At 34.8% G+C, this 15,743-nt stretch overlaps 1 protein-coding gene across 1 annotated transcript in view; it reads right to left on the bottom strand.

Annotated features, from left to right (window-relative positions):
• MOXD1 (monooxygenase DBH like 1) overlaps positions 1-15,743 on the bottom strand; it is a 103,421-nt gene that overhangs the window by 63,431 nt on the left and 24,247 nt on the right. Inside the window, exons 2-4 of the mRNA XM_050787990.1 lie at positions 14,158-14,304; positions 12,360-12,527; positions 12,138-12,221 (exon numbers count right to left, since the gene is read on the bottom strand). Coding sequence (XP_050643947.1) covers positions 12,138-12,221; positions 12,360-12,527; positions 14,158-14,304 — 399 coding nt within the window. The remainder of the gene's footprint in view (positions 1-12,137; positions 12,222-12,359; positions 12,528-14,157; positions 14,305-15,743) is intronic.

Here is a 15,743-nt window from a genome sequence, read left to right as displayed (position 1 = left end):
CACCACATCACTACTTCCCCCTACCTAAAATTTATCTCCTCTGTGCTTTCCCCAAATTATTCTTTCCATATGGCATGGGACTGTGCTCAGACAATCATGGCTTTCTCCTTTCTTCTTGCCCTTTACTGCCACTATCACACAGCTTGACACGAACGTTCATTCGGCAGCCTTGGGGGCTCTCTATTATTTATGTGTACATCTCTTCCTGCCATCCAGACTGTGAGGTCTTTGGGGTGAAAAACTACGTGTTATATTGCTCTATATACAAGACATAGCACTGAACGCTGTCCAAAGCAGACACTCACTAGATACTCTTTGATTCTTCTTCATGATTTGCAGATGTAGTGTGAAGGGATGTTTCCAGCTGATTAAGATATATGGTGGGCATATCGAGTACACATCTGAGTTCTGAAACATACCATAAACCAAAGTGTCTCTCCTATATGTTCAACATTTCCTCAGGACAAGCTAAAGACCGAGAGGCTATGGGAGCATTGTTAACAGTTATTTACATGGTCTTGCCTTCACTTAATTTTTAAAATTCCACACAGAGCAATTCATTGAGATTTCAGTGGTGCAAAGATCTCTCTTTATTGGTAATAGGATACATTTTAAAGTCAGTGAGGTGGTTTTCAGTGTATGGTTCCTAAAATGGACCAATTACATTATAAACATGAATGTATAGCATTAACTTCCACGTATATATTTCACTAGAACATAAATCTTTTTTCTTTCACAGAAGAAATTATCCCTTCTATCTGAATTAGTTCAAATTTTATCATAAAACTCAGCTGTGGTTCCAGGAAATAGCTGGGGTTTTTGCCTCTCCATTTTCACCAAAAAATAGCAAGCAATACATCAAGGAATACACTATCTCAAAACCATAAACTGCTTAACTCTTCTTCATGTGCCTGCAACTAACATAGTATATTTTGGTAGACATTGAATGTGTGTTCACTTTTTACCATATTTGTCTAATAAAATAGTTTATTACTATAATAAGATGTATTCGTGCTACGTAATATGAAGGGCATTTTACTAGGTGCTATAAAATGTAACTTGACAAATGCAATCTCCTGGGAAATTTTAATATACATTAAACAGTTATTTTCAAACAAAGGGTTTATATCAGAGTCACTTGGGGAACTTTTCCCAAAAAACAGCAACAACCACTATATCACAAAAGCCTGGACTCCATCCCTAAAGATTCTGATTCTAACATGCACCCTAGGTTGTGAATCAAGAAAAATACAATAATGGCTCAATGAAGCAAACCTCAACCATAACATCTTTGATATGTTAGTGTAGTATTTTTCTTCATAAAATAGATACACTATTAAGCTGATATATAATCTGAATTTTTGATGCACAAACACATTCATGTTAAATGACCCAAAGACAGTCTTGATACCTTAAAGAAGGTATTGATACCTCAGTAAAGGTGTGAAAAAGTATCCTCTGATTTATGAGTTTTATAAACTTGAATACAAAATATCTCACTTATCAAAAGTGAGTTTCTACATATAATTTTTCATGCTAATCACTAAAAGCTCCATTTATAAAAACTATTAAAAATTTCATTGTTGTATCATAGGGCAATAGACATCTTCCTGTTTTGATAAGTATACAATTGTTTACATTGAAAATAGAAAACATAAAAATAAAATTGACCTGTTATATCCTATGGCAACACACAAAAATGATCTGAATTCCTTTCACCATTTTAAGAAAATCTTTTATTATAATTTTATTCATATATATTTATACATTTATTCTATAAATTTCCAACTTTGTCAATTCCAATAATACAATGAAAGAAGTCATAGAATTTTAAGGGTTAAAGATCACTTAGAACAACTTCTCAGTTATACAGATTTATAGTCTTTGAGTTGTGTTATTAACATGAATTTGGTCTCTTGAGAGGCACTGTGGTGCAGTCACATTAATTTTCAGCTGACCAAAGGTTAAGGTAAGATTAGAACCCAGACTGTCAGCCTGGTTCTTAGGTCTTTTCTGAGATGCCAACACTTCTAGTTTTCTCCCCAACAACATATATCTCTTCGTGTTTTAGAGCACTTTAGGCATTTTGTCATAAATTTAACTGCCAAGTGAAAAATGTTAGTATTTCTTCTCACGAGTAGCTTTTTACAGATCGTCATAGCAAAGGGGAATCAAACAGTCCATTACCATTATTTTCACTTAACTCCAAAAACATCTTAGCTTGGCTTAAACAGAAAGCTTCTGGCTTACTTCCAGCAATCTTTATGCTACAAGACGTGTCCAATAAGATTAGCAGGCTCATTAACTTCTTTCCACTGAAATTCTTTCCAATTCCTTTCTCCCTAATATCATCTCCAAGATTTAACATGAAGCCTTTTTGCAGCCATATGCATAATCTTTAGCCTAATCATCTTAACTCTAATCTTACTTAAACGACTTCCTAAATCACAAATGAAACTTCGTATGTGTCATCCATTCTTAATGAGCATTTGTAACCCCCAAGGGTGAAATCACCCAGCCTCTGTGTACTCATAGGTGACTAGATCTAAGTCAGTTTCCAGGATCTCTGGACTGATGTCTCTGGAAGATTCTGGTGGGGTCTGCTCACACAGTCCTGTGTCTATGCATTAATTCTGTAGGACTCAAAAGTAGTCCAGCACAATATAGTATTGTGCACTTCCAAATTTGTTGAGCGTAAATCTCATCTCATGTCAAATGTTCTTACCACAAAAAAAAAAAAAAAAAAAAAAAAGAGAGAGAGAGAGACAAGGAAACAAGGGAGGTGATGAATACATCTATTACGTTGGGTGGTGATGTCACTATAAGTGTTTGCATATGTCCAAGCTCATCAAATTGTACAAACTAAAACTGTGCAGCTCTTTGTATATCTGTTATACCTCAATAGAGCTATCAAAAAATAAAAAGTAGCTCAGGTTCTGACAAGTGCACTTAAAGAACTCATGGCTGGATATAAGCTATCAGACATCTTCTACACAAATTATTTTTCATTGTAACGTATGGATCTTGAAAAAAATCATAAGGCCTGAATAGATATTTAGAAGTAGAAGGCTAGCAAAATTGTATGGAGAAAGCCCCATTAGTATTGCTCAGAAGATCTGCGTTCAAATCTTGGCTGTACTTCACCTAATTTGTGTAATGTGGAGCAAGCTACATAAGCTTGCTATGTCTCAGTGTGTTCATATGGCAAGTGGTGGTTATTCAACGTACTTTGTGGGAGGCTGTGAAAACCTAGTGAGATAATGTATTTAAAATATCAAAAAAACCAAGAAAGTATTTTACCTACATAGTTCCTTGTATGTAAGTAAAAGTCATTCATAATTTAATGTTACCACACCTCTTAATCCCATTGTGTTATTGACATCTAGAATTCAACATAAATATCTTAGTATTGTTTCAATAAAGTGCTGTTAAATTATTTACTAATTTTTATAAAGAATGACTACCAAGAAATATGCTAGTGCTTTTCAATTTTGTCATCTAAACTTTTGTACTACCTGAAAAAGATATACAAGGTTGGAGTAGACTTGGGTGGTAGAAGAAAAACTAAAAAATAAAAAAAAAATGGTTTCATGTAGGTTGAAATGGCATTATTTTAAGGCCATGGAATGGAAGACTAATGGGTGACTTAAGAATGTGAAAGATTATTTCCCAGAGGATAGTCACCAGTTGGTTTTTATCCTTACTTAGACAAGAACAGGAGGAAATTAGCTTAAATTTCATTTGGGTTAGAGTAATGGAAGCAAGCTATGAAATCTAATTCCCAGGGAATCTTTTCTTCAAAATAAAATAGAGACTTACTGCCTACCATTGTTTCAGTGCAGCCCTGACTCCAAGAATGAGAAAACACTAGATGAAGTTTTTGTCGTTCATCTCTATAATCCCCTGCAAGGGAAGAAAACAAGCAATAACGAGCCTATTATGCAACAGGTGTTTTCACTTGTTTTCATTTCATTTTTGCTGAAAATTATTTTCCTTACTTTGCAAGTCAAGATGCAAGCTATGAGCATTTAGTCTTCCCAAGGTTATCGAGTGAATGAGAAAGAGAGTTTGAACACAACTGCTACCTACCTCCAGAACCAATTCTTGTACATTGCACCAACTTATCTCAGTAAAGTCTTGCTCACCCTGGCACTCCTAATTTTTATCTTTATTTTAAAATGACATTATCTCTGTGACTTAAGAGGTATCTGAAAACTGAAGCAAATTGGGAATACAGCCAGTACTTATTGAGCTATCTAATACATTGCCAAACATATAAGCACTCTACAGATACTGCCTTCATTTGATGACAGCTAACATACGAGGCAAATACTGTTATTAGCCCCATGTACAGATGGAACCTAAGGCTCAAGGAAGTTAAATTGATTGCCATGGATTCCACACTAGTAGGCTGAGGAGCCAAGATTCAAACCAGTTGGTCTGACCCAGTAGGCCATGGTACAACCACTAGATAATATGGATATTATAAAGATTTGTGGTTTCAGAATTTGATTTGTTGTGAATACCTTACATTTGCAGCCTTTCTGTGTTTAGAACCAGCTGTTACCAAAACTTAATAGCCATTAAATAATATCAGTAACAAGTTTAGTTAAGTGCGTGGGAATTTAGAGATCAAAAAGTGAGTGTTGTATAGCCCAGAAATAATAAAGTCTATGAGCCTCTTTTCAAAAAATCAAGTATTTCTGTCAACAGACCAAGCAGCCACACATGTCTCTAGACATTCTGGATTCTCCTGGGGATTCTGGGGCACTTTGGCATGCTCTAGAAAGGACTAAGATGCCTCAAAACTTATGCTCCAAGTCCATGCTCGAGGTGCTAAAGAAAGGGGCCTTTTTAACTTCAAGGGAGGCAGTGGCGTACTCAGTATTTTCACCTCAGCGTGCCCCGTGACTGAAAAGCATGCACGTCAGGAACTCAGACCACAGGGCAGCAGCCAAACCCCAGCGCAGACTTCTCTTTTTGTTTTCATCAAATCACAGATATTTAGAAGTAGAAAGAGCCTATTGAGGTCATCTGGTCCAATCCCTTTATCTTACAGACAAGGAATTTGAGGACCAGGCAAGGTTAAGTACTTTCTCTAGGGTCAGAAAGCTAATTAGTGACAGAGTTAGCAATAAATCACTTCCATGAAAAGACATGCTTTCAAAGCAAATTTAATTACCTTGTACTCTCAAGTGACTAATAAGAACACCCATGTAGCTAGACGATCTCCAGTGTTTCCATGAAGTAGATGTAACTCAAGAGGATCTTGAATGAACTTTCTACAACATTGAGTCAGCAGTCTTTCAAATGCACTAATTTGAGTCAAATCATTACTTTTAGGGGAAGTGTTCCTACCATCTTGTTTTCTGTACAAAGTTACAGTTTCAGCCACAGTAAATGCTCCAGTATTTTCGTCTCTTGTCTAGTAGATAAAAAATAGTAAAACTTAAGATACATTTAGAAATGAGGAACAATTTTTGGCATCCATAAACACTGTACCACAAATTCTTAAAGGAAAATATTTTTTTGATTTTATGGTATAACTTTTTCTCTAGATGATCAAGAATTATCTATTTTGTCAATTGATGATAAAACCCAGAGATGTAGGGGTAATCCATTGGTGTTAATAATTTCATAACCAAATAAAGTGTTGCAAAACATTTAAAAGAAATGGAAAGTATTTTCATGTAAGATAGATTATGAAAGTTAATTTCTTTCAACATGAATCTAGCTAAAAATCCAAAAATTTGCCTGTAGAAAATAAATAGAGTTAAATAAGAAAGGACAAAAAGGAAACATCACTAAGTAAAAAGAAAAAATTCTAGAGATGAAATGGATATGGGTTAAAAACACAAATAACCATTAAGTCAGTAGTCAACAGCAAACACCTAGTCTTCCATATGAAAAAGTGAAACAGAAGGTGAACACATGAAAAAACAGTGAGAACTAGACGGGGCAGTCTGTGCAAATGCAGGCTGATAACAAACCAAAATGCTGCTTCCATCAGCGGGATAAACTGCATCAATTAAAATATGTCTTGAAACATTATTTCAGGAAAGAAGGAAAGAGATATACTGTCAGAGAAGAGCTAATTCTGACAGCCATAAAAGCATGTAGTTTGACATTGAGAATGCTCAAATTCCCACAGTTTACTAAATTTAACTCCAAAGACGTACACATTCTCAGAAAATAGAAACCCTCTATCACATTTAACATTTCAGAAATGTGTTAATGATAAGGTTTTCCATTTGACTGTGTCTTTTTAAGTGAACTCAGTAGAAAAACGGGCAGCAACGTCCATTTGACATGTTGTATTAAGCCTAATGTTCATGTTATGTGCCTACTATAGGAAAATCAATTTTCGAGGGGCTATTTCATGGCTCTACAGTAATCTGGCTTCAAGGACATTACATGGCTGTTCAATGTCAATTATTCTTAAATTTTCATGTTCTAGGAAACACTCCTCAAATGAAATCATTGAGATTTATGAATGCTACCAATCGAAGAGAACAGAAGCATGGATGTTTCATGGAGAAAAAGAGATGTTCTGATCAGTATCAAGTAATAAAGCATAGCATTTCTCTTCCTGTAGCAATTGATGATGAAGAGGATGATGACAGCGTTTTACCTCAACTTCACATTTCTCCAAAGCTGAAGATTTTCTAGATGACCTCCCTAAATGAAGTGATGGACAAGCTAGGTTTTCTTTGGAACTCTGACTGCCTAGAAAGGATTGACTTGTTTGGGATTCCTCTGTGATCCAGAAACCTAACAAGATGATCAACAGATTAGCAATTGTGTGTTGCTAGTGATCTACAAAATTTTACTGAATTTACTTACTTTGTTTAATAGAAACTATGTTCCCAGCACTGTTATAAATACTTTACAAATATTAAACTCATTTGATTCACTTAATACTCATAGCAATCTTGTTAGGTAAGAACTATTATTATCGCCAATTTCCAGAGGAGGAAGCTGAGGCAGACAGAGGTAAATTAATTTGCCTGAGGTCACATAACTAGTAAGTATAATCCTCTCTTAAAACTCAGCAGTGGTCAACCTTTTAGCTTGATGCTGCATCCTTTTCTGGGCCTTCTCACTAAATGGTAGTTTTCAATGAAAAGTCATTCAGGGAGCCACATTGAAAATGAATAGTTGCCTGATCATAATAGTTGAGTTTATTAATAGTTTACTAAGTGTCAGATACTGTGCTAAGTGCTTAAAAAACAACAACTCCTGTTTGATCCTTAATGTAAGCAATTCTATTAGGAGGTACCACTTGCATTTAAGTGAAAATACTGAGCTGTGGGTGGCTAAGAACTTTTCTGTAAATTACATGGCTAATAAATGGAAAACAGGAATTCAAACCTGAATTATCCATCCAGTCATGGAACCCATCTACTGTAGCATGAGGTGTACTGCCTCCCTATTAAGGAGCTAGTCGTTTAAGGAGAGAGGACTAAGGGATAATGATTTTGGCTGACTGTTTTTCTTTTTTCTCCTCTTTGCCATAATAGGCCATCAGCAAGTTTTCTATTAAATGGAATGAGCCACATCACATTTAAACAGATAGATTAGGAGTGTAGTTCATCTATGAGAATTCCCTGACAATAAAAGCCCCTCAAAAAAAACAGTGTGTTAAACCAGTTCAATAACCCCCATCTCTAGCAAACTATATCCGACCATGACTAACAGCCATGACAATGCCATTACTGTTGACTAAAGAGAGTGGTAGAGTCAACCTTCTTTAAAAAATTTTAAATTTACGGTAAAGTCACATCTAAAATAAAGCTTAAAAAGAGTCATGCTGAAATATGGAGAGGTGGGCTGCAGAGTGGTCTCATGTTCCTGACACAGAGATGATCTCACATGAGAAGTACAGTTTAAATATAAATTACCAAGAATATTCTTTTCTACAATTTCCATATTCACCTGCAATGTGATATGCTGTCACCTGATAATACCCGCACTTTCAAGCCACAATTTTAAACATTTTTTTCAAGACTCAAAATACAAATCAATAAATTGAGATCACAAATGAGTTGCAACAGCCAATAATTTTATTATAATCCTATCTTTTCTAGAGATAAAATCATTTATGTTTATTTTATATTTTAGTATTTTTAGAGATTATTTACCTTATTTTATAATTTTAGAAGCAAATAATTTTTACGTGGTTAAAATTTAAATTTTAAATGTAACAAATATTTTTAAATTTAGTGATTCTTATCAAACTACTGATATATTTTCTTTGCCTAGTCTTATAGTTACCATAAGTATAAAATGTATGCAGTAGTCTTCCTTCATCTGAGGGGAAAACATTGCAGAACCCCCAGTGGATGGCAGAAACTACAAACTCTATACATACTATGCTTCTTCCTATACCTGCATTAAAGCTTAATGTATAAATTAGGAGATTTCTAATACTTTATTGTAAGAGCTTGACAACAATAACTAATAATAAAGCAGAACAATTATAACAATATGATGTAATTAAAGTTATGTGAATGTGGTGTCTCTCTCAAAACATCTTCTCATACTGTTCTCACCCGGAAGGTGAGCACACCTTCTCTGTGATGCGAGATGATACAATACCTACATAATAAGATGAAGTGTGAGGAATAACATAGGCATTGTGACACAGTATTAGGCTACTACTGACCAGAATTTATATTCCTGAATCTCTGCAACTATTCCTCACTTGCAGTAAATGACTTGGTGTCACTCATTTCAGGCGATCCCTTGTTGAAGTCTTTGTATAGGCTCAATGCTTTCTAGCGCAGCACGCTGTCGTCAATCGGAACACGTTTCTGTTCATGTCTTCTACCCATAAATTTAATGCCTTTTCCATTTCAACAAACACTTATCATGCACTGTAGCCATAGCTTTTGCAGTCTGAAGTGAGACAGCAAAACTGGCATGAGTCTCTTTTTCCTTCTTCACAATTTCACAGAGAGACGATTCATTCTTAGCATAGGTCTTAGTAACCTTATCATTTTTTTTCTTTATTAAGTTGAGAGCTTTCTCCTTTTCACTTAAAGAAGCACTTGATGGCTTCTCTTGGGCATATCTGAATTGCTAGCTAGCATCACTACTCTTGTGCTTTGGGGTCCATTGTTAAGGAAAATCAGGGTGACTTCAACACAAGAACTCTGATACCATGACAATCTGATAACTGCAACAGTAAGTCTAATAACTGAGATGGCTACTAAGTGACTAAAGGATGGGCAGCGTTTCCAGTGTGAACATACTGGACAAAGGAATGTTTCACGTCCCAGCTGGAATGAAGCAGGACAGTGCAAGATTTCATCAAGCTACTCAAAATGGCATGCAACTTAAAATTTATGAATTGTTTATTTCTGGAATCTTCCATTTAATATTTTCAGATCACAGTTGATCATGGGCAACTTAACCCCTGGAAGCGCAGATAAGTTGGTCTAGGCACTATCAACATTTAAACTGCAAACACAAACGAATTCTTTGTGTGAATTAGACACAAGAAAATGAAACTGATTTCTCACAATTCAACTGTAATCGATATTCTTACAACTCACTGCAAATGACACACCACACAATACGATATAAAATCAATCTTCTCATTTCTGTGAAAGTACCTTTTGTTTGCAGCAGAAAAGGACTGAGGCTTTTTGATACAGTGATTTATGGAACTTAAAATAAAGAATAAGGAGAAGCCCTTAACTGATGGCTTTTCAAAACATAGGAGTCTTTAATTTTATGAAAACAATATATACTTTTCTTAAATTATTAGAAATTATCTCTACTAGAAAAAAGAGCATGGAAATCAGACAACTTAAGGCAATTCCTAGATTTATGAGTTCTACATCATTAGAATTTTGTTGAAACCTTGAATAAGTTGCAAATGAAAACTGGTTTTGAAAGGCTGCCTTAAAACCACTTACATGTTACTAAATATTTTGAATTTATTTTTTCGGTAGAGCTCTGTTTTTTGAATAATATCCTATTTGAGTTCATTTTCAAGGAAAATGTTTCATAATACTTAATAAACTTTAAAATATTTTAAGGTTTAGCAAGATAAGGAATCTATACCATAAGTAGTATTCTCACATAATAATAGGACTTTAAATTCTAGCCACCAAACCTCTGTCCCCTGTAACAACAAAAGTTTGTATGGGCACTCCCTTGTGACCTACTGTCCTTCCCTCAAATCCCCTCTTGTTCAAGGTAAAGAATTTTTGTTGTCTAGAAGACCTCCAAACATTGCAAAAAATGCTCCAATGCCTTTCATGTTGATACAAATGTCTACTAAAGACAGCTATGTGTTCCCAAAAGTACTTAATTATAAGTTCGTGTACCTGAGAATTACTTGATATGCTTCTTATAGGAAAGTTTATCTCAGTATTATTTGATATGCTTCATACAGGAAAGTTAGTGAAGAAAGATGAGGTACCAAGCAAATATCCTACATAGAGGGTTGAAACATACACTGACCTCTCTGAAACATACATAATTAATTTATATCATTCAACTCAATTATTAGCATTAACAATGGCAAGAATAAAAATGCATTAACAGTAAGTGGTTAAGAAATTTACAATTAATGTTTGCCAAAAAGTGGATAAAGGACCGATTGTTTGAAATACTTGTTTTTATTTCTGAATCTACAGTTTTACATTTGTCTCTTAAGCCAGGTTCCAATTAAATTTACCGCAAATGACATACAGTATATACAAATGAAATATTCTCTTTCCTGAGAAAGACTTCTCATTGGTACAAGGGAAGGACTTAGGCATGGTATTAATTACACAAAATTAGAATTTGCATTCCCCTTTTCCATACACAAGGTAGAAAATAACTTACTGCACAGAGGTAAATGATTCACCTGCAGTCACACTGTTGGTAAGTCTCCTGTTTGCAAAAATATCCTATAAATATTTAGGACTACCTATTAACTCAATAACATTCCCTAAAGCCAGCCCCTTTGCCTCTGTATGTAGTTATGAATCATTTTGTAAACTAAAGGCAGAACTGTAAACAAAAATATTTGTAAACAAAAGGAAACTAGGGAAATATATTAGAAATTAACAAATTTAAGCCACAAATAAACTTATCAAATGTGCTCAGTGTTTCTATCTCTGCTAAAATGTCTTGAAGTTGATAGGAAAAGTGTTATGACTGTCCACCTTTTACAGATGAGAAAACCTAAGGCTACAGCATTACCCCAGAGTGACTTACCTGAGAGCACATAGTTTAATTAAAGGGTGGACTTATGATTTTCAAACCCATGTATTTCCCTCTAGATTCCAGAGTCTGGCAATTCATTCCTTATCCACACCGCTTCATTACATAGTCTGGGGACTGACAGAAAGGGAGCAATGTCTGGCCTTCTGAATGTTTACAGTGTTCCATATGCACTATTTAATTCTATCTTATTCTTTCTTGTGTCTTGGCCATGTCTCCCCATTCACTGTAAGTTCTTTGAGAGCATGCGTCATACCTTTGGCCTCTGTGGAACTGTCAACAATTACTAGCACAAAGCCAAGGACTTGTAACTTTTAAAAAATATTTGTTCATTCACTAAGTAGATACAAAAGTTCTGGAAGGCCTGTTCCAGAAGGGTGGAAAATAATTGTATGGCACAGGCAAATTGGGTTTATCTACTACCCAATTCTGTATTTTTTTATTTCTGTAGAAATTCACTAATTTTCTTTCTTCTATTTTCAAAAAATATTATAACTGTTCTTTGATGACAGTATCCAGTGTTTTCAATGAAGCAGATGTTCTCAAACATTATTGGTGAGGAACGTAAGCTTTATGGGTATAATTTATCAATATGTAAACATGCTACTTTAAATGCAATTCCAGTAATTCCAATTGTAAAAATGTTGCCTAAAATAATAATTAGCAGTGTTCACGTGCATACCAAAACTTGTACCTTTGACATGTAAAATTAGGAAATAACCAAAATATTAGCTATAATCCAAGCTTTCAGACTCTTGAAATGCAGGTGAGCCAAGCCAGCTCTTTTTTCTCTAAAAAACTTTCAAATAATTGAAAAACGTTTCTATATTTTGTACTGTTTTCATTATATTAACAACATCAGTTTCTTCTTCCATTCATGCAAATTAGTTTTAGCCTATGAATGAGTCACATACCTTTATTACATGATGCTTTTCTTGGAACACAGGAATCTTAAACATTTGGCACCAATATGTTGTATCTTTGTTTGGGATGGGGACCTGTCTTAATAAAAAGGGGAGGAAGACACAAAGTCACCTTCTCTTAACATGCGCCTGAATACAATAATGTAAGCAAAAATGTTCATATACACTTTGAATAAGCCCATCCCTATAATCATAAAACCTGAAAACACTTACGTCCTGATTTACCAGATCAAAGTACTGTAAGGCTGCAGACAGCACACTGGTTTTCTCAGGATTCAATAACCGCAAACTCTTGGTGCCCCTATTGGAGTCATGGTACTTGGGACCAGCTTCTCCTGCATCTTCATGGTGGTAGGCCCAGATCACTCTCACAGTGCTATCCTGGGGATCAGACATGGGCATGGTTAGGTCTCATGAGAGCATTTTCTTTACCACTGAGTTGAGTTTAAAGAACTCTATTGTAAACAAGATATAGAAGTGAAGAAAAGACAACAATGACATTTGGAGTTCTCAACATGGTCTCTAATATTAATTGCACAAATTTGATTAATTCATTAAGGATCCAAATATATGAGTCACTTTTTGGAAGGAATCATCTCTCAGCATGCAAGATTATGTGTTCCAAAACATACTGAAGGACAATTGACTCAGTAATTACACTTTTAAGTGTATGACAACAATAAATCATTGTCATGCCAAAACTTTAAACTTGCAACTGGTAGCTTCTAAGCAAATATTCTTGTTCAGCAGCAGAGACTTTGGAAAATTAAATGCCATGGAATATTTTAGGGAAAAATAAATTAATACAACAAAAATTAAAATTACCTTAGACTTTTCCTTTTACAGTAGATGTTTTCCTAAGCACTAGCCTAGTCATACATATAAATTTACAGAAAGTATAAATATAGAAGGATTTCTAATTCTGGATTTTTTAATTACACTACCGTTAATCTATAGTCATTTTATGAATCCGGGGAATTTCCTAGGGACTGGTTTACCACAACTAAGGAAAGTACTGTCAGATGAAATTGGTTTCCATTAAGCAACCAAGAGAGACTGCCCAAAGGGCTATGGGGTGGGGAGGGTTTGAGGGGTGTAAAGAAATTGTTCAATCTTCCCACAGATAAAGGTGTTTTTGCCAGATCTTTGTAATAAGAACTTTGAAAATAAATAATAAAGCAAAAGCTATTTATTTTAAACGTTCTCTTTGCTATATTCTTTCTTAATAAGTCAAATGACTATAATTATTATTCCAATTAAAGTATAATTGCACTGTATATTGCATAAAAAGTAATCCCTCTCTTTGCATGCATTTTTTCTGCCTCGTTTACTCTTTACGCTGAATGTTAATCAGAACTGCTTCATACTTTTTACATTCCCATTTTTGAATCTTTAATCTACAAAAAAAAGGTAATTGTATTGGTCTATACAAAATAAAATTAATCCAAGCAATTCATGTACATTTCTGAAGTATTACATATCTTCTAAATATTTAATTTGAATGCACATAAAGATATTAATTTTTGCATGAAGTCTGAAAATAAGAAATCTCATTTAATGTGCCAGTGGGCAATTATAATCAGCCACCTATTCATCTTGATTTTAGAAATTTACAAAGATGAGTCCATTACAAATCAGATGAATTATATCCTAATATTCAGATTCATAATTCTTTCTTGTGTAATGCATTTCTTCAAACATTTATCTGTTGTGTATTTTCAAACTTTATGGAGAAGAAACCAAAATGTATTTATGGCTAAATCATACAAATTTTAAAGGGATCTTCAGAATGTTAAACTCACACAAAAAATGGATTTTATTGAAATTTATAGTCATACATTTTTGGCTTCTAAAAAAAAGTAAAAAAGAAAAAACTAAAAAAAAAAAACAAAAAAGATTTCAAAAATATTACAAAAAAGACTATATGACTTATTTCTCTTATTCTTTAAAGTGCTTCACAAGTGTAAATATACAATTTTTTCATGCATGCATTCACTCATAGATGCCTTACCGTTATACTCTTGTCATTTTTGTCACATGTATGCAGCTCTCTGGTAAATTCAATTATTGTGTGTGTGCTATTTTCCATGGCATATTCTAGACGGTAATCTTGCTGAGTATCTTTTTTCAACTCTCTATTTGCATTTGTAAAATAATCCTGTGGAAAATATGGAAAAGAAAAATCAGGATACCTAAATACAGACAGAAAAGAATTTATAGGACCTTTATAAACAAAGTCTTGTTATCTAGAGTTATTTTATAAATCCCGGGAATTTCCAAGGGGCTGGAGTACTCCAATTGGGGAATCAGGTCCCTGGGAAACTAGTCCATCTTTGAACTTCTGACCTTTCAGGAAAGCATAGTGTAGATTGATAGTATCATAGAGCATCAAGAGATGGAATGAATGAACATTTGATACTATCGTGTGCCTTTCCTTCCTTGTAAAAATTAAAAGAGGGACTATAGCACTATGAAATGTCTTACCGCAAAGTTAGCATGTATACAAAAAAAGTTTAACAGCTAGTTAGCAGCAAAGCCAGAATCGGCCCTAAGGTCATCACTCTTTCCATTACAACTCCTGGTGGAGCCCCACTTCACCGTTCACAAGAGCAAAGAGATGTGGGCAAGTGCGGATTATAGGTTGTTTCAATATGACTGTTAATGGCATATTCTTAATAAAATGTAATGGGAAATATGCAAAGAAACAAAACTAGTTGAATTACACGATATCGAAAAACTAGGGAAGCTTTGTTTTGGGGGAGTAGCCATAATTTGCGTACTAAACTTCTTCAACGGTGTACCTATCACTTCTTTTTGAGACGGAGTCTGGCTCTGTCACCCAGGCTGGAGTGCAGTGGCGCGACCTCTGCTCACTACAACCTCCACCTCCCGGGTTCACGTCATTCTCCCGAGTAGCTGGGGCCACAGGCGCCCGCCACCACGCCTGGCTAATTTTTAAATATTTTTAATAGACACAGGGTTTCACCGTGTTAGCCAGAATGGTCTCAATCTCCTGACCTCGTGATCCGCCCATCTCAGCCTCCCAAAGTGCTGGAATTACCGGTGTGAGCCACCGCGCCCAGCCAGTGTACCTATCACTTCTGGGAGGCAGACCAGTGCAGCGGAGAGAACATGGGATTTGGAAGAAAATGACTAGGATGTGACTCCCAGCTGTACTCTTAAACAGCCTTGAAGAATTGTTGAAGTAAAACTCTGAAAGCTTTAGTTTTAACATTACTAAAATGGGGATAATATATACCTATTTTATAGATTTTGAAAAATAAACAAATGAGATAGCATGGGCAGGGGCATAACTGCCTACATGGTTAGCGCCCATTCGATACATATTTTCTCCTTTGCACCATAGTTTGGTTTTATCCCCAAAATATCTTCTTATGCCTTTTACCATTCGCCTACTCTGTTGAGTCATCAAAATCACAGTATTAATTTTTGTCACTTATAAAAGACACAAATTTGCCTTAATGACAGCCTTTCTGTTTTTCAGTACCTAATGATATTTTATTTTTGAGAAGTTGTACAGTTGATTTAGAATATACATGCTGAAACATAATTATAATTACTTTTACTAACAGTAAA

This window comes from Macaca thibetana, chromosome 4 (genome assembly GCF_024542745.1).
Source record: "Macaca thibetana thibetana isolate TM-01 chromosome 4, ASM2454274v1, whole genome shotgun sequence".
In the NCBI taxonomy this organism is placed as follows: Eukaryota; Metazoa; Chordata; class Mammalia; order Primates; family Cercopithecidae; genus Macaca; species Macaca thibetana.
The sequence above is the reverse complement of the archived record's forward strand: the minus strand, read 5'-3'. Positions and strand labels throughout refer to the sequence as shown.